The sequence below is a fragment of the Melospiza georgiana genome, chromosome 5, assembly GCF_028018845.1.
Source record: "Melospiza georgiana isolate bMelGeo1 chromosome 5, bMelGeo1.pri, whole genome shotgun sequence".
Taxonomy (NCBI): Eukaryota; Metazoa; Chordata; class Aves; order Passeriformes; family Passerellidae; genus Melospiza; species Melospiza georgiana.
In genome coordinates, this window is record NC_080434.1 from 60,843,053 (window position 1) to 60,862,788 (window position 19,736).

Consider the following 19,736-nt stretch of genomic DNA (forward strand, 5'->3'; position numbering starts at 1 on the left):
AGGTTATATTAAAATGTATATGCAGGTTGTATTAAAAAGTTATTGAGAGGTTTGGTGCACTCCACATCACATGAATTTCTTGATTCCCCTAACCTTGTATAAGGCCATATTACCTCCTAAATTTGTATGTTCTTTTCAAATGAAAGTCCCTTTCATAAAAGCAGATATATTTCCTTTCCCCTTTGTCTTTTGGTTTCTTTACTAGTTTTACTTCTTTTGTTTCTTTTTTCTCTTCCCCTTTCCATGTTTCTGTTTAAGAAGCAATCCAATTCTAGAGCTTTAGCTACAAGGCTTTTTTCAAAGCCTATATTTGGGACACTTTACTAAAATGTAATAATTTTTAGTTAAAATTTTAACAAAACATTTTTGTTTGTTCTTTTACTCAGCACTAGAACACAATAATACTAAATCTCAAGAGGTGCCAACCAAAACTTGTACAAACTATAATAGTGACACTAATGACCTCACAGTCAGCCACCTAAAAAAACCTTTTGCTTATACTTGCTCTCCCCTCCTCTGATCTGCCGCAGCTTTTCCAGTTTAGGAAAGTGTAAGCTTTTTATCAGTTCATCTGCTTAAAGATAAAAGCACAAATACTTCTAAACAAATTCACTTCTGGTCTGATATTTTTCTAAGCCATACAAGAAACAGCAGATTAATGCTCCTTACAGAGACAGAAAATATTTAAATGAAGGAGGGAGATGCTTATCAAGATTGCTCATCTGATTCATAGTTACTGCTGTACTTTCCATCTGATGTGAAAGGTTACCCCTTAGATGAGATCCTATTGTCCTCTCTAAGTTGCTCTGTGTGTTAAGGGATTTGGAAGATTTTGGGTGCATGCAAATGAAGTTCTGCTTCCTCCCTTCTTTTCCAGCATATCATCAGCAAGGCACAGGGTGAGCCTGCTGCACACTGCTTTGAAGGACAGGGCACGCATGTGTATTTTTACTCCAATGAAATGAGACTTTCAGCTTTAAGCACTATGGCCTCTGGAGGCCCTGTAGGAAAAGAAAGAACCTTGAGGCTCTGTAAAACACAATTTTGTTAACCCACCCAAGAAAGTCAGCAGCAGTGTATGTTGAAATCTTCCCAACTTCTGTGTGCCTAAAAGTTTACTTCCATCACCCTTCATTTTGTGGCTTACTACACCAAGAATCACATTTGAATTATGGTAGTTCAAGTTGTTTTACTGAAGTCCAAAACACTTGTTATTTAACTTCTCACATAAAATTAGGCCTCACCCCTCTTAAGTAACAAACATCAGTGAGGAAGATTCATGTATTCTCCTTATTTACTGAATTTAATATTCTCAGCAGAGAAAACAAAAGTTGAAGAAAAAAAATTGCACATTTTAAGCAGTGTGGAGTTTAGCCCATTAATTTTGCTTTTAAATCAAAACTAATGTGAAAGTAGGTTCAGAACTGCTGATTTCAATTCTTAAAAGTTGCAGAATTTAATAAATGATCTTTAAAATGTAATTAGGAAAATCCAAAGAATAAGATTACATTTAATGAGATTGAGCACTGTATTGCCACACACAGCATTACGATTAAACTACCTTCTTTTATTTTTTAGTGTGGGAACAGCTACTGTCATTACCCAGTTGTTAAAGGCACCTGGTAACAACTCATGAGTTCAGTTTCTGCATTTGCCTCTAAACACTTGAGTTCTACTCCCATTCTGAAGTCATACAACCTATATTTTGAGATGGTATTTCTTGATCTATGAGGACTATTACATAATTTGTATGAGGAATCCCAGAATCTAAAGTCACATTGGAAGAAATTATGGACAAGTAAGGACTGAAAGACAGATCCTGCACACTGGTTTGTGTCCCAACCAACAAGCCAACCTCCTCTATTACCTGCCCCCTCCACCCCACACACACTTGAATTTCAGTAGCAGCAGCTTCATGCCAAGGTATAACATACAAACAAAGTTCTGAGCTAAAACTCACTGACATGACTGACATTACCACAAGAAAAATAAATTTATTTCCCCCCACTGTCCTTGTAACTTTGCCCTGTTTCATGCACCTGAAAACAGCATGCAATTCAAAACAATAGTACATCTAAATAAAAAACTTCACTTCTTCTTCTCCCCATTCTGTACATTTTCATGACTGCACTATTTAGCTCGGCCCAGTACAGGAGTACACATGGGGGAAGTTTTGTGGTTTGCCTTACAAATACAGCTACCTTGGATTAAAACAATCATACCACAGACAGAATTCAGCTTGATTGCTTTTGTCAAGTATTAGAACTGCCTTTAATTTTTTTCTTTTTAAATGTACCAAGGCAGACAAAGCACCAGTTGCATCTTCCCTGAAAGAAAATCTTTCACTTGCCAAATTCTCTCTCAATAGTGCTTCAATATTTACTGATAAATATTATTTATCATTAATTCAGGTGCAAGAGTAGGAAGCAGTATTTTGTTTTGGCTTAGTTAAAAAAGTCATCTGCCTTTCTTACAAGTTATCCTTTTCACAGGAAAGGGGCTTGGAGCTCATGTTGAGTCATCTTTTAGCTTCTAATCATGTTAACTTACAGCTTTCTGAAGTACACATTGTATTTTCCAGGTGCAGCTTGCACTCTGGTGCCCACCATTATTTGCCACTACAGAAGGGAATGGGTTTACCTGAAAAATGGTTATCTTCTCCAAACTCTTGCACCTTTTTTGTCTCCAACTGACAGGAAAATAAAATTAATTACATCAGAAACTCAAATCCTTCAAGAGTATGTGTCTACTACTCAGCCATCACCAAGTTCCTTTGATATATCAGACTACTCTCAATCATGTAGAAAATATTTTATGAGCTTTCTGTAGCTTGAATTCAAAATTTTGAAAAAATCCATAAATTAATTACATCCATTTTTAAATTATATCTAGTTATCTTTACCCCACCATTAGGATATAAGCAGAAATTCCCTTACAACTTGTTAAAGGAGAATACTCTGTAAAGAAGAGAGTTATTTTAATATTTCATAGAAGAGGAGCAGAGTGTTTAACAGAGAAATTTAAATTAAGCATTAACATCTGTGTCTGCTTCTTTTGCCTCTCCCTTCCTTCCACAGGGCAGCAGCTGTCCTTTTTGCCCACTGTTCCCCCCTAACCATAGAAGGATTAATAATCTTAGTCTTGCTTATATATTGACATAAATCTCAAAGTCACATGGTTTTTATTGTTGATTATGGCTTGTTTTAGTTTGGTTTTACTTATATATTAGTTTTTAAATTTACTACTACAACAATCTGGAAAGGATTGACTATTGTATGAAACAACTGAAGCATTGAAATAAAAAAAGAGGAAAAAACCTCCAAAAATACAAACACACAAACCAGTAATCAAACACTCAATCACCTTTTTGCCATTTATACAAACGGCAAGAAAAAACAAAAAAAAAAGTAACTTGCTAGACAAAATATTCAAGACAGAAAGCATGACAACAGAAGCAAAAATGATTATACCTCTATTCAAACATTAGGACATATTCTGCATAGGAATGGAGCAGGGTGGGGGCTTCTGTTGAATGTGCTGTCTAGCTTGAATCCATTTCTTGCTTACAGCACTAAAAAAGTTCTCTTATAATAGAAAGTCCTAACATTTAACTTAAAACACTCATTTTCTTTACCATATTGATTCAGTTCCCTGAGCAAACAGGAACCAACATACCAGAGATTCCAAAATGAAAGGGAGGAAATCCTCTATTTAGACTCCAATACAAATTCCAAACCATAGCTAAAATGATGCTTTTCCTTCTGTGCAGATCCTGACTCTAAGAACTAATGCAGCTGAGGACACTGCTGCTGCCAGCAAGACAGGGGGACCAAAGCTTGAAATGAGCCCACACAACCACATCAGTTCTAACTGCTCACTTTTCACTTAGCATAAAAATCCTTGCTTTCAACTCTCTGTGCTGGGCTTTATTGTGGGGATGGAGGCAGTGATGAAATATAGTTTCAGAAAAATATTACATACATCAAAAGAACTTGCTGTAACATGAAGCAGTTACAAACATTAAGTTGAATACAAAGAAGGAGACTGACATTGGCCATACCTCAGAAGCAGAACAAAAAGAGGAAATGTCCTGCCTCCCCCCAATTGTTCACAATTTTAAAGAAAAGGGTGGCAGCCAACTGGGGTGGGAGGGGGAAGTTTTTGTAGGTTAAATAAAGACTGCAATTAGCATCAACTTAGAGTTCAGATATTTATAAATCACAGCAAGAAAAACGAGGCTCAATAAAAAGAGAAGCAGTAATCTTCTACGCCAATGTGTCCTTGCAGACTTGTAAACAGGAGAGCCCAACATGACACCTTGTACTATACCTTCAGGCATTGCCAAGGTTAAAAGTAGATTTAATTTCTAATGTAGCAGCCAGATATTCTGAGAGAATTGTGTTATTTATAATTTAAAAGGCATGAGGAAGACACTTCAGAAGTGACTATGCTGCTCTGTGGATAGGGAGAGAAAAATGCCTCCAAATGACAGTTACTAAAACTTCATTTCTGTTCTCTCTAAAAACTCTCTTGGAACAGTAATCTAATTCCAGCTGCTGCACTGGGACATTTAAATACAGAATTGGTGTGAATATTGGTGTTCAGCCTGAAGCTTATCCTGCCTTTCTCTTTCCAAGACCCTACATCTGAGCTACCTAGATACCAACTGCTACCCAGAACAGTACTGGCAATAATTTCATCAGTTCACAGCTTGTATCCTTAATGAAGAAAATTCAGAGGGAGGAAGAGACTGTAAAAGATTACATCCAGCTTGGAAAAATGCTCACCACTTCCTCGTTTGGTATCAATTTAAGTGTTTTACAACATGAGGAGAACAATGCCCAAGAGTAAGACATAGAAACAACTGTCACTTTCAGAAAATCCTGTGCCTAAAGCATGTGTCTGTTTCTTAATAATCATTTTAAGATTTACAAGAGGACTAAAAAGTTTGGCTATTTTCCCTAACAAGTTTAGAATTGTTGGAGAAACTCTCTTCTTCTCCTTGAAGGCCTAGTCAGATGTTCACTAAACCACAGAAAAAAGTCAAGTGCACAGCGAGTCTGTAACAATGAATAGGTCACAATGTTCTTTTACTGCTATGCAGTACCACACATCCAAGCAGCATCTGAGAGAAGGTCTAGGAGGCAACTAACAAATAAACAGGTCTTGCACACTTCCTGGATTGTAAGAATCAAAGAACATTCAGCTTTCCACTAAGAAAACCTATTAGAAAAAAAACAAGTTATCAGAAAACCCCAGTACACTGAGCCAAAAAAAAAAAAAAAAAAAAAAAAATCCGACCAACCCCAACCCCCCCCCCCCAACCAACCAACCAAAAAAAAAAAACCAAAAAAAACCAAAAAAAAAACCACCCAAAAATCAGACCATTCCTAGCCTGATAGGCTTTTGAGAAACTGAAGCTTAGGATTCTGTGTTACATCATGTGTCTACTGCAAGCTAATGAAGTTACAAGCCTTCAGAGCATTCCAGGAAACTGCTGCTTGACACTAAGTCTTACAAGGAAGAGGAATTTCAAAGGAGATTGTTTCAAGGGAATTTTCAGGTTTCTTTTCAATTATTAATTTCTGTGTCACTCAAATAAACTATTTCCCACAAATAGCTTTGAAATTATCAACTGGAAAAGTCATTCATCTCTCCCAACAAATTAATGTTCCTCCTATTCAGAAACTATTTGTTATTGAGAAACTATTTCCCAGTTTCTATTATTTAGAACGTTTGAAATTGACTGAAATCCAGCAACTAGATTGCACTGAAATCAGTTGACACTTTTCTAACCTGCTGAAGCTCCAGAAGGAACAGCTCTTGTATCAAGCTACCAAGCTGTAACACAGTGAGTGAACTATCAACTCTGTAAATCTCAGTGTTGAATTCTCCAAAATATATATTTTCAAACATATCATTAACACAAATGCTGAAACCAGATCATTAAAAAACATTCTAGTAATCCTAGAAGTACCACAATGTTAGCATGAAATGAGTAAAACATACCTTTTAAATAATGGTTAATTTCTTAAATTTGTCTTAAATTCACTTTCCTGCGTTTTATAACACTTACGCCATGTAGTTTCACCTTTAATTTACAGCCCAGTTTTACAAATACCTAGTTTAAAAAAATAAACCAGCAATTCCCCCAAGCCCCTCTAATAGTCATCATTTTTAAATCCAGGCAGAATCTGGCTTTGCAAATTATGACAAAATTTAGAGCCAGCAACATGTTAACAAGAAAGCAACTTCTAGCTATTGAAAAACTGCACTTCAAATAAAAATTTTCAACTATGCTTACTTTCTCTAAAAAATATGTTCTGGTGCTCAAGCCTTAAAATGCAAGTGCCTGAGATGCTCCTGTGAGACTGAAAGAACTTAGCTAAACTGATTTCAAACCAGTTCTTAAACATGCTGAGTGAATAGAAGAAAAGATGTCGCTGCTCAAGGCACGTAGGCACTGCATCCCAGCTTACAGTGATGGACAGCCAGCCTGGAATCTGCATCATTCAACGCAACATCTGCTGAACTGGCAGAACATGCTGAAATGAATAGACAAAAGTTTTCAGTTGTTGAACTTTTGATTAAGAAGGCTGAATAATTTCATTTCCCCCTGGAGATCAGAAAAGCAGAAATACAGAAATAAAGACTTTGAAGACAAATTTTAGCTTCACATTGGGCATTTTCATCACATCAAAGGTGTCACGTGTAAGAAGAGAACAGGGAAAAGTCTCTAGAATTTGCTTTTAGTATTCAACACAAATCAAAGGTTAAGCAGGTGTGACTGGGGTTTGGTTTTTTTGGTTCTTATTTTTTGGTCTGGCTTTTTTTTTCTTAAAGTAGTTAGGATGCATCTGTAAAACCTTTTTATAAACTTCCTCCCGATCACTAAATGGCACAAGATAAAGGAGAAAATGGTAAGCTTCAAAGTGTGGGACTTGAACCCATCTGCACTGAAATTCAAACACATACTAGATATGAGAATTTACTGGGAGGTTTTTGAAATGGTTTTGTATTAAATTTCTGATTAGATTCTATAAAATTCACATTAACAACTGTCCAGCCTGAGTTAGGGAGCAGGGAGAACACCACAAAGGAAAACCAGATACATTTTCAAGTACCTAGTGGCAAGATTCTGAATACTTGAATCAGGCTGGGAACAGACAAGAGCTCTTACACAAGGCAGATGGGTTTAAACAGCAGCTATCCTGTCTTAGAAACACTCTGCTCCTTCTCTATTCCAGCACTGTCTTTTCCTTAGCAAAAGCAAATATTCATTATTTCCATACACAGTAATTCTTACTACTAAAATTGTTAGTCTGCTTTAAAAACAAAGAGATACCTCTTCACTGTATACTGTGCAAAAAAAGGAAAAAAAGTGGATGTTCCTATTTTATTCCTTAAAAAAACAACTCAGCACAAATTCTGCACTAAGATCAAGCTGAAAAAAAAAAAAAAAGGATTCAAATCAGTTGGTTTGGGGTTTACTTCTTGTTCTCCATAAGAACCATAAATTATAAGATAAATGGAAAAGGCAGAATCTTTAGCAGAGTCCATTATTCCACTCACAGTTTACTGAGTTTCTTTGACCAAGACAGCCATAACCCATTGCTTCCCACAAGTCTCAAGCAAGACAAAACAAGAAACTTCAGTACTGTGAGCTGATCTGTAAGTAGAGCACTTTTCCCTCCTAATGAGACAATTTGGAAAAACTGCAATCATTTAGGGAAGCCAAGTGAACTGCTAGGTTAAGAATACATTAATATGATTTCTTGAATGAAAGGTGTGATCAGAGTCTGCATTTCCAGCAAGAGGGAAACTTGTGCAGGAAACAGATCAATCTCAGTACCAGCATTCAGGAAAACTTACTATAAAGTTACTTATCTGATACCAAATTTCTTAAATCAGTCTCATAGGTCAAGATCACTCATATCACTCACAAAGTGCAAACCAGCATTTATTGCTTATCAGAAAGGTTGAGAATGAAAGAGGAGAAAATGCCTGATTGCCACTTGAGATGCTGAACGCATAAAGCTGTCGAGTATCCAGTTTGCAACTGCCCTGAATGCCTCTTAACCAGGTCAGTTAAAGGCAGGTGGAGAAGTGCAGCACCACACAGAGCAAAGCAGAGCTACCAGCTCTTCAAACACAGCACCCAAATCACTACCAAGTAACTGCTCTCACAAACAACAGCACAAGAGGCTGTTTTGGCTCCTTGTGGTTTGTGATGCTGGTGGCTGAATGAGGCAGACAAGGTGAATGACTCGATTCCTCAGTCTGAAAAGATGGCAGGATCTTCTCAGACAACATGAAGGAGTGGGAAATTACCTCAAGTTACACCAAGTAGCAGCTGTTAAACTACTACTGTATGTGACAGCCTGTTGTAAAGGCCTTATAAAGCCAGGTCTGGACCAACAAAACTCCTTCCTGAACCACTGGTCAAGTATTGTTAGTCACCAATTAAGAGACACATGCAGCAAGGAATATCACAGACTTCAACAACCTAAATTCATCATGCAAGTTTCCTCAGGTCATACTACAGTGTGTTTCTCTCACAGCTTTTTCTCCTGCAGTGTAACTGCAGAAAGCATTGACCCCTTAAATAAGAAATCCATCATACATTAAATTATCAGTTCACTCTTTGAAGGTTTGTGGGACAAGGAGCTCTTGCCAGAGGTGACAACAGTCATTTAGACAGGACTGATCTACAGACGAACACTTGCTCAAAACCTTTGCTATTTTAAGCCTTACTAAGCAGTTTATCTCTAACAGGAATTCTCCAGTGAAACCCTGATGTTTTGTGGAGAAGCTCTAGCTCTAAGAAAAAGCTCTGTTCTGTGCAAGTGACAAAGTGAGGTACAAAGGACACAGGGCTCACCTACCATGGCTGCTGAGGGCTGTGCACAAAGCTGATCCAGGGTCAGTACTGAAGTGCAGTTTTTCACATCAGTGACAAGCTCAGAGCCCTCTGGGCAATTCCAACGTTTCAGGATAAGAACTGACACCACAAGTTCCAAATGGACCATTTCCTTAATAAATTCTATTTCACTAGGGCAGCACCCATGTTCTGGAGTCAGTAGACTTCAGAAAGGATGCAGATGAGAAATAAAGGTACTTTCCAATATATCCCAACCAGTCTGATGGTCTTGTTGAAGAAATTCTTTCTGAGAAGGTATAACATCTGGCATTTCAAAAGGGAGGCCAGTATGAGTTCAAGGGAAAGTTTGTTGCTGGTTTTAAAAAAGCAGTAAGGAATTAATGCAAACTGCAGTAAGGCACCTAAGAAAAACAAGAAAGGCCAAAAACCAAGAGCCACCTCCCATTCCTGAGGTCCTTAGAGAGCTGGGAGAGCTTGGTGACATGGAAGAGGAGTGCATGTTTTTGGACACCACTAGAGCAGACTGGTACTAAGTGCTTATGGCACATACATCAGTTAGAGTTAGGACAGATGTGTTGCCATGGTTTAACCAATTTCAACATCCCTGGCATCTCAACACAAAACTTTGTCATGCCTGCAAGGCATTGTGCATGTAAAATAGGCACAGAACTGACAAAAAATGGGGAAGACAAGAACAAGTAATGCTGAAGGAGATGGTTTAGCCTCAAGAAGACAATTTCCTTTAGAGTAAGTTGTACCTAAATACATTTAATCAACAATTAAAAGCAGCAAGTACATCAGAAGTTCTGACTCATTGCATCAGCAGAGAGTATGATGCAAGCCTCAAAGATAAACAAATGACATTTCATTGCACATCTAATTAATTAAATGATGTGCAGGAACATACCTGCAATGAAGCAAAGAACCCAACAGGAGCTGCACAGTTGAAGTTCCTCTGACCAAAGGATCTCACTTCCTGATAGATCACAGGACAGCTATACCTGAACAAGATTTAGGCATCAGCAGAAAGAGGTGTGGCAGGACTTCAATCAGGACAGCTTTGAAACTCTCTAAATATCACAGGAAGATCTCTGAGCTCAAAAGCCACAACAGAGAGGAACACACAACAGGGGGCAAAATTCCCAAGTCAATAGGGATCATAGAACAGGCTTGGAAGGGACCTTAAAGCTCCTCTAGTTCCAGCTCCCTGCTGTGGGTAGGGACACCTTTCAAAATGGCAGAAGTGACTTTATAAACCTTATTTCCCCAACAGCCATTGTACTGTACCACTTTCAAGTTTGTTTTAGTCAAATAGTACTCCTGAAAGTTGAAGGATGGAAGAAGGACAGAAATGGTCCAGGAAGAATAAGAAAATTGAAGGAGCATGTACCAGAATCACAGGTAACTCCACAATCACTGCATTATTTAACTGATAGCACAGTAAACTTTTGAAACAGCTTGTCACAGCAAGCACTCAAGCCCATACACAGAACAGTCTAAGGCAGCAGTAAAACTCAGATTAGATTTTATTTTTCTTCCCCCATCAATGGCTAACACCAGAATGACCTAGATCTGAACTAAGGTCACAAAACAGTAGCCATTTGCTAATCCTCCCCCATTTTCAAATTAGGGGGCTTAACAGCCACCCTAAGTGAAGTCAGATCTTCCCATTCAGCTGGGCCTTGCTGTGGCACACTCTGTCCCGTGAGCCAAACTGCCAGCTGTGATCATAAGGAGGCTCCTTTAAAGCAGTCCTCTACACTCTACATTATATATGGCAGCAATACTAATTCATTATCAATCTAAAGATGTCCAGCAGTTTTACAGCAGTAGCATTTTAACCTGGCATTACTAACTGGTGTAGAGCTTTTCAAATTGAAAAGAAAACTTTAAAATAAGATACACAAAGCTTTTTGACAATAGTTATGAAAAAGAGGAGCATATTCAACCCTAGATCAATTACACTTCCCTCTGACCTATTACTGGATCATCAGACTAGAAATGCACTAAAGCTAGTTTATAAAGCTAAATATTCCATAAAATTCCATGGAAGTGGAATTATGACAGTGAGAACTATTACTCACATGTACAACTAACTAGCCTTTAATTAAGATGATTTGAAGAAGCTGGGAACCATGGAAGTAGTAAGACAAATACTTTAAATCTGAAAATTAAGCATTTTTAAAGTAAATTAGCAACATTTTACAATAAAACACACTGAAAACCAGTAATTTTTCCCCCTGAACAGCACTTTGAACATGAGTAATCAATCCCCAGATGCCACAAAAGCTAGGATGTCTCATAATTGGATACCAAGAGTCTAGTAAGTTATAGAAAAAGTGAAAGCAAGGAACAGACTTAATGAGGTCAAAAATTCAGTGAGCTTTCATTTACCAACAAAAAAACCCCAAGAATTAAAACAGGAAAAAAAATTACATCTAGTGACATTTACCCAAAAATTGACCCAACTCACACTCCTGCAATACAACACTTGCTGCTATGGAGATACAAGCCTGGGTGGATGCTGAGAACCAAACACAAAGCAGTAACTGAGATGCTAGAAGGATTTTGCCAATAGGATGTTTATCTAAGAAGGGGTTAATCCAGCTTCTCAAGATACTACAGAGGAACCTGGACTGTGCCAGAAGAGGAAACCAGAAAAACGCCTGACACGTGGCTCTTTGATCTGCAGAGTGACACGCTGCTGGCCACGCCCCTTAAAAAGGAATTCAGCCTCCACAGCTCAGTGCATTTCTGCAGATTCAGAGTTCTCTGCTCTTTGCAATGCACCTTCTGTGCCCTCACATGCTCAAACAGATAAGCCACTACCATCCATCTTCCCTACTCTTCCTTCAATTCTTCCTGGCTTCCTTATGCCTGTAGTAAGTGGAAGGATAAAGTGGTAGATTAGCAGTGGAAAAAGAAGAAATGTATCACATAACTTTATATCCCCAAACAAGGTTGTGTTTGATTTTGATTTTGTTTGGTTTTGTGCTCTGTGGATTTTTTCCTAATGTATGATAGCCACATGTAGAATGTAATCTTACTTTTCAGAAGTTTGATACTATACAGGTGCACCACAGTAATTCAGTTCTGTTCCAACCTCTATTAATGTTCCAACTTATCTTATCAAAGTTCCCACCAAGCACATTGAAGTGAGCAAAGTTCAAGAATAACATAAAAGACAGTAGTTCTAACTGGGACAAAGAATTTTAAGTTAGTAAAGTCTATAAAGCTCTGCCTGACCTCTACACAAACACACTGAACTCTAAAGGTTAGAACAACAACTTACTTTGAAGCCCTGATACTTGAGTCATAGTCAAGAAAAAGGGATCCATTGTAAGCATCTACTCAAAACACCCATATAATGTAGCTGAAAAACAAAACAGGCAAGGGTGGAAAAGAGGCACTAATTTTTCCCATTTTAGCTGTAGGCAGCACAAGCCCCAGCTGTCTGAGGGTAGCTGGAACAGAGCTCCCCAGCAGCACACCCGGATCTGGTAACTGATCAGCACAACACATGCCTGCTATTACTTCCCTCACACAGCAAGGCAGTTCAGGAGACCCAGCTAACAGAAAACCAACCCAGAGCAACAACAACAACAACAACATTTACAGCAGGCTTCCAGACTAACTTAAAACAGAAGGGCAGTTCACTGTTACACCAGACAACTTCTACTACAAAGGGAGAACAACTGGAAAGATCCTATTGTTAGTGGTACTGTATTCTCTCTCATCAACAGTCTTGTTGGTTAGGAACACTTTCCAGCCTACTTACACTCTCTTCTAACACCCAAAAATGTTGATAAAATAAACAGTAGCTAAAAATCAGAAGCCTTGTTCTCCCCATTAAAGCTATTTACACTTAACTCAGGGGAAAAAAAACAGGTACACTGTAAACCTGATTGGTAAACTGATCCAAGTTAAACTAGATCTGACCTTTTCCTCCCTCTTCTTCCTCCTGCCACGTTTCTCCTCCTGTTTTCTAGGTTAGTGTTAAGCTAGATTAGTTTTACAGTCTAGTTTGTTGAACTGTTTAATTAATGAATGGTCATACCAGTCAACATAAATCATGAAGGTAGGTACAGTGAGTTCAGAAAGAAAAACAACAATACTGTGTCATGCATCAACCAAAAAAAATCCCCTGAAAGTTACCAACCTCAAGCATTAGAGTGCACAGTTACTAAATGCCAAACCAAGGGAAGAACTGAGAGGGAGCTGCAGTGACTTTATTTGCACTCCATGGTTTTGGTTTACACAAGCTCCAGCTTAGGAAATTCTCAGTGCCTATAAAGTAGAAAATCAGAGTTTAAATTTCTCAGCTCTCTATCAGCACATATAAAGTAAACAGCTACCATATAAGAACATACAATAAGAAAGTTCAAGCTATGCCTAGAAACACTGACAAAGATTACAGTAGTTCCTGGAACACTTAAAAATTGAACTGCTTCCACATACCAGTATCTAGACATAGGGAGCACCAAAAACAATCACAGGTTTTATCACACTACTGCAGATATGTGTATCTGCTTGCATGCCCAGCAACACATTTCTGTTCCATGTGCAAAGAATTCAAACCAAGCACTGCATGCATGCCACACAATCCATGGATTAGTCTATGTAGCAGGAACAGTTTCATCTTTCATAAAAATTATGCTCCACAGATCCTTCCAATTGCAGGTTCTCAAGGGATCAGTGAACTAGTACTGCATCTACAGCTGAACACACAGAACTCCTTCCCTCTGTCTTTTCAACTACATCTCTGGGTATCATTAATCTAACTTGTCTTGTACTGTTTTCACCACATAGACATTTCTCTCAAGAGTCAATCATAAGATAACCCTTCAAAAACATTTGACAGCAACGGGCAGTTACTTCTTTCTAAGAGAAAAGCTGATGAGTTGAAACGGATTGTGACAAGATACAGAAAAGAAGCTGATTTAACACTGCATATTTGAAACAAAGGTAGTCCAACACAAAACAAACCCCATGTGTTTTCTCTTACTTCAGTCTAAAGACAGTTAATTCAATACATGCACTGCAGCAACTTCCAATGGCCTACATACACACACTGACCATTTCTTCCTCTTTTGCCAACCTGTTTTGTTCAGGGGAAATTGAGATGGTACGTTCAGGACTGTGTTCCATTCCTATCAGCTACACCAATCCAGTGGCTCCTTTTTGTTATTACCCATTCTGCTTCTGTTGCAAAGGCCCATCCCTCTCCTTGTGTTAGCAGCAGGAGCTATCAATTTTTTTTTTTCTTTTGCAAATCCCCCCAACTCTGCAGCAGCCAGTTGACCAGATACTGAGTTAAAACAGATCAGACAGGGGTCCAATGAGTGCTGATGCAAGCATCCAAGAGGCATGAACATGTAGTCAGAACTGCAATTACTCCATTCTAGTAACAGTTCCATGGGAACTGCTGACAATGCAAAATGGCACTTTATTGCATTCCTAAACTGTGGTGCACAATAAGTGCTCAATGCTAGTGCCCACTTACACACCTGACTCTGTAATGCTAGTCTGAGCTGTTCCCTTAGAGGATCCCATCTTCCCTCACAGCATCAAAACTGCCTGTGAACCTGTGCTGTGATTGAGATCTAGATTTAATTCCTGTTCTTCTTCTGACATTTGCAGTAACAGTGAGATTACTTCCTTGATCTGCTTCACGCTGGAATCACACCAAGGGTTTCACATCACAGCTCAAAGCACAACAGATCCACAGGAACACCTTACCCCAGTAATACTGCCCATCACATTGGGTGATGGCACTGTGGCCACAGCAGCCTTGGGGGCTGTTTAAAGGGGCTGGAGTGCCAAGGAAGCAAAAGAGTTCAAAGCAGGGATCATACTGCAGTCACTCTTGCATGCCATCTGTTAGTGGCCTGACAGGTGACAGAGCACTGAGCCACCATAACTATCATTAACAGATACACAAGAACATTACAGATGTTAGTACAATAACTGGTTCTCTCACTACTACAATGGCAACCACAGAAAATCACCTAAAACCATGGCAGTATTACAAATAAAAACTGCCACTATCCTGCTGCAAAGTACTTACACCCACATGGAAAGAGAGAACACTGCTGCATATTGTGGGAATAAAGACATGAGGTATTTAATGCAGGAGTGGTGCAAGTGTGGGGACACCAGCAAATGAAGCAGATAGAAATCTTTTGTTTGGGGGGAATTCCTCTCCCTGGAAAGTACACTTTTGAGACAGCTTGTTCAAAAATGGTAAACTGGAGCAGAAGTTCAAATACTAAAACAAAATAAAAATTGAAAGTCTAGATCTATAAAAACAGAATTAGATGCATTAATGTATCCTAGTTTTGAAGGAAAAAAGGCTGGATAAATTTAACAAGAGTAAAAGAGTATTTGTATGCTAGATATCACAGGCATACAAAAATGGATTTTCACTTTGATCAAATTTCAGTTTTCATAAGAAAGCAATACCAAGGCTATTTCCTGTCAAATGCATGCCCTTGAGCTGCAGAAGAGGAACAGTAAAACTTCTGCCCTTCCCCCAAACAGCAATGTATTTTTTTTTTAGAAAAAGTAGCAATAATATTTTAATCTTTCACTGAAAATGAAAAGTTTTACTTAGACACTCTTGTATTTTCACAACACACTGCAGGGTCCTAGCAAGATTCCAACATCCATGGCTGGAATTACTGGCACTTTCCATTAAAAAGCCCCATATTACTGCTCCAAGCTCACCCACAGGCTACTGTGGTAACACAGCAAAAAGCCCAACCCTGTGCCTGAACCGTTCCTGCATCCCAGCCATCACCTGGTCTCTCCTCTGTGCCTAACCATGACAGTAATGGCAACTCAAAGGACTTGTCAGCACTCTAGCTATGAAGTTCAAGTGAAATGGGGCAGTGGGATCAATTACTGCTTGAACAAACCTGCAGAAATCCTGGTTTTTAAGGCTAATCACAAAGCTAGGCTTACAGGCCATACTGCCAAAGCCTCCCAGTCCAATGGAATAGACTTAATCAATTCACATGACAAAGTTCTAATCAAGGAGCACCAGAGAGCACTTTTTAATCCTTGTGATATTCACCTCTATAAAATACCTTGCAATTTAACCACCACTGAACTCAGTTACTGGCCAACTCTTTACAGGTACTTCAACCCTGAGCTTTCTGGCACTTTTCTAGAAATACACCATTTACAATGAGGGCATTTTGTGTTGGTTATGCCACAAAGACTGTACCTAAGCCAAAACACACCAGTGAGCACTGCTGACAAGAATAAGCAATACTTGTTAGCACACACTATCCAGCTGTAAGGACACAACAGAACTGACATCTCCAGGTGCTTTTTAAGAACATCTAGTCTTGAACTCTGATCGAGTCATGCAAGAGTTAGGAACACCCAATAAGCACAAGTCTAAGCATCTTAGGAATGTCAGTGCTCAACATAACACACAAAGATTTCCAGCTGAACAGACATTTTGTACTGAACACCTATTTCAAATTTCCCTTAATATATTGCAGTCACTTACCATGTGGAGTCTTTTGTACCTTCAAGTATGTTTAGATACCAAACAAACAAATTTTCAGTAATGTCAGTGAAATTTTATCAATGATTTGCTTTTCAAATTCTTTAAGTATGTGAACATTTTGACATGAGGCTTTAAATCACATTCTGGGGGTCACAAATTAACACATCAGGCTGGCAAACCCCAAGCTTTTACACATATGCATGGGCTTTAGAGCTAAATCTGCCCAATCTCCCAGGCTTTGATCAATGAACAGTTCAGCAACTGAGCCCTGCAAGCAGAAGTTCCTAACTACCCCTAGCCCTCCACTGAATATTATTTCAGTCTCACTGTAGTAAACAAGAACAGTGCTCACTGTCAGCCTCAACCACTGTCTTGGACTTATCTCTGGCTCACTTCCATGGAGAAAGTAAATGAGGAATCCTTGACAGCTAAATGATGTTGCTGTTCAGTTAATTATACTACAGAAATGCCAATATCAAATTGAGTATCAATACAGTAAATGACACAAGACATCAAAATAAAGTTGTTCATCCAAAAAGTTCAAGAACTGGGGGACTACTGCCTTACCATATTGTTTTTCTCATTTTACTATAAACATACAATCCTTGAGAAGAGTGCCAAATCCAAACTCCCTCCTCCACCATGCTGCCATTTCAGCCATCAAGACCTTCCAGGTAACACTAACTTTGTTAGACTCTTTAAATCCTTAGGAATATTTTGGCAAGTGAGAACCATGAACCATTTTGACTTTAGAAGTTATTTTTAGCTATTGTAGAAGGTTATTTTACAGAATTTAATGCAACAGAATTTCAAAGGAGTAAAGGGGAGCAAAAACCCCACACAAAAACCCCCAGCCCAAACCTGTTAAGCATACTCTACCTCCATTACCCTGACTACTCACTTTCTTGCCACTTTGTTTACACTCTCTCTGATAAGGGCTGCTCAATAGGCCTGCCAGGTAACAGTTCTTAACTGAGATAGCTCTTGACTAACTATTAAACCATAACCTATGTCCTTTCTCCTTAGCAGTTGCTACTAATCTCAGGGCTCCCTTCTTTTAACTGAATTTCTCATCATGAACATACAAAGAAATCATATACTTAACTTTTTTTAATTCCAATTAAGACAAAGCTGAATGTGAAGCACAACCATAGTGCACTCAGTGTAAAATGTAAGTAACTATATGACAGCTCTGCACTTTGCAATTCTCAGAGAAAGGCCAACCCAAAAGGCAACTCTGAAAGAAGTTCCCTAAATCCAGGAGATCTGCCCTGTAGAGGACTCAACTTCTTGTCTTTCTTTACACTTCTCAGTGTGGGTTGTGCAGCGCAACTGTTTCTCAAACACGTCTGACAGTATACATTACCACCAGGAGACTCCGGCAGTCATCCACTGTCAAGCAGACTTCTGGATTTCAGTTTAAATTTCTAAGTGAAATGCCATTAAATAACAGAGAGCCACAGAAAGTGCCACTTGTGAGAGATATCCGTCCTCGGATTTATCACAGCATCTATGCAAATGAACTGGCTCTCCTCTATATTCTAATTAAACTGCATTCTTTCTATTAGAAGCGTAATATAGAGTAGTAGTGTTTAGAAAACACTATACTATACTTGGAGGAATAAAAAGCCACTGCAAGCATACAGAGAAATGTTCACATATATACAGGTGTTATAACAGGTGTTTATAAGTGCTCTTGGGGCAACACAGCAAGATCAAGAAGCTTGCGTGTAACAGGCAATTATCAGGTTACTGAAAAACGTAAAAAACCCACGGACAGTGGATTAGTCCTAATTGCCGGTAAATACAGGTATGCCAGCTCGTTAGGAATTCACTGCTTACTCTGCTCCTGTCTCAAGCGCCCGCAGAAACCCTGAGTGAAGCGCTGCTCACCCTCCCAGCCACACTGGATGTGTTTCCCCGCTCAGCCATCGGGGAGGATCGGCACCGACTCTAACGCTCTACTTGAAGATCAAGGATTCTATTTCCCCACGAAGGGAAGCGACTGTTGAAACAATACAAACAGGCAGCTCCCGGCCTCAGCCTTCACACCCCACCTCCACAAACAAATAAACAAAAAAAAACCCCAAGCGAGGCGCCCGCCGCCCCGAGGCGGCACACGTGCCGAGCGCCAGCGCTCCCAGGGCCGGGGCCGGGAGGGGAGGCTGCGCTTGCCCGGGCGGAGCGCGGCGGGAGCAGCGCCGGTCCCGGGGCTCCTCCGGGCGGGAACGCCGCCGGTGCCCGCGCGCCCCCGCCAACCGGACACGCGCGCGGGAGTCACGTGACCCGGGAAACCTCCCGGCACGAGAGCCACCGGGGCAGCCCCGGGGGCGGGAGGGGGGAGAGCTGCCGTCGCCATGACAACTTCCAGGGGGAGGGAAAACTTCAAATCCCAACCGTCAGTGCAGGAGCGGCTCCCTCTTAAAGGCGCACGCACACACAGACACACACACACTCACAGAGGCGGGCTCCCTTCCCCCCTCCGCCCCCCAGGCACTGGCGATGGAGGAGGAGAGGAGGGGGGCAGCCACCGGCGCTCACCGCGCGAACGACGAGGAGCCGAGACAAAAGGACCCGAGCCGAGAAAGGCTCTCGGTCGGCGATGACGGGAGGGAGCCAGCGGCCCCAGGCAAAGCCGTAACACCCACCCTCTGGTGCCCGGAGGCGGCTTAGGACCTTCGCTCTCCCTTACAGACCCCGTCCCCGCTCCCACCCTCCAGGAAAGCCGCTGGAGCTGCTCCTCCATCCCCGCTCCCCCCCCTCCGCCCACTCGACAGATCTGGGCTCGGAGAGCCTCGCCCGCCCCGCTGCCCGCTCCCCTCACAGACCCCGCTCGCCGCCCCGTCCCCCGCCCCTCGGTGCCCCCCGCTGCAGCCGGGACACGCCGCCGCCGCCGCCCCCTCTCTTACCCACACAGTGCATGAGCCGGTGCCGCCAGGAGTCGAGTTCTCGGCGGACTCCCCTTCGCTCCGCCGTGCAGCGGGGGCTCCGGCACTGGGAGGCGGCGGCAGGAGGAGCGGGAGCCGCGGCGGCCATTCCTTCTGTTCCCTTTTCCATCTGCCTCTGACCTCACGCCCGCTCATTTACATACGAGCGCGCGCTCCCCCGGCTCCTCTCCCTCCCCCCCACCCCCCTTTGCCTCGTCGAGCGCGCGCCCGCGCACCCCCTTCTCCCCCTCAGCATCCGGCGCGGGGAGCGCGCGCGCCGCCTGGCGGGGTGACTGACGCGCGTCCCCGCTCTCCACTGTTCCCCCGCCCCGCCGCCCTTTCTGCCTAGGGCCCGGTTCTCCCCCACAGACCGCGGGCCGGGCCGAGAACCGGGTCGAGAACCGAAAAC

The 19,736-nt window shown here is 41.1% G+C and overlaps 1 protein-coding gene across 6 annotated transcripts in view; it reads right to left on the reverse strand.

The window, feature by feature from the left end:
* Positions 1 to 19,501, reverse strand: part of LCORL (ligand dependent nuclear receptor corepressor like) — an 80,333-nt gene extending 60,832 nt beyond the window's left edge. For all 6 annotated transcript variants that reach the window (XM_058023749.1, XM_058023748.1, XM_058023745.1 and 3 more), the window contains exon 1: positions 19,310 to 19,501. In XM_058023749.1, coding sequence (XP_057879732.1) covers positions 19,310 to 19,457 — 148 coding nt within the window. In that variant the 5' untranslated portion in view covers positions 19,458 to 19,501. The remainder of the gene's footprint in view (positions 1 to 19,309) is intronic.
* Between the last annotated feature and the right edge of the window lie 235 nt (positions 19,502 to 19,736).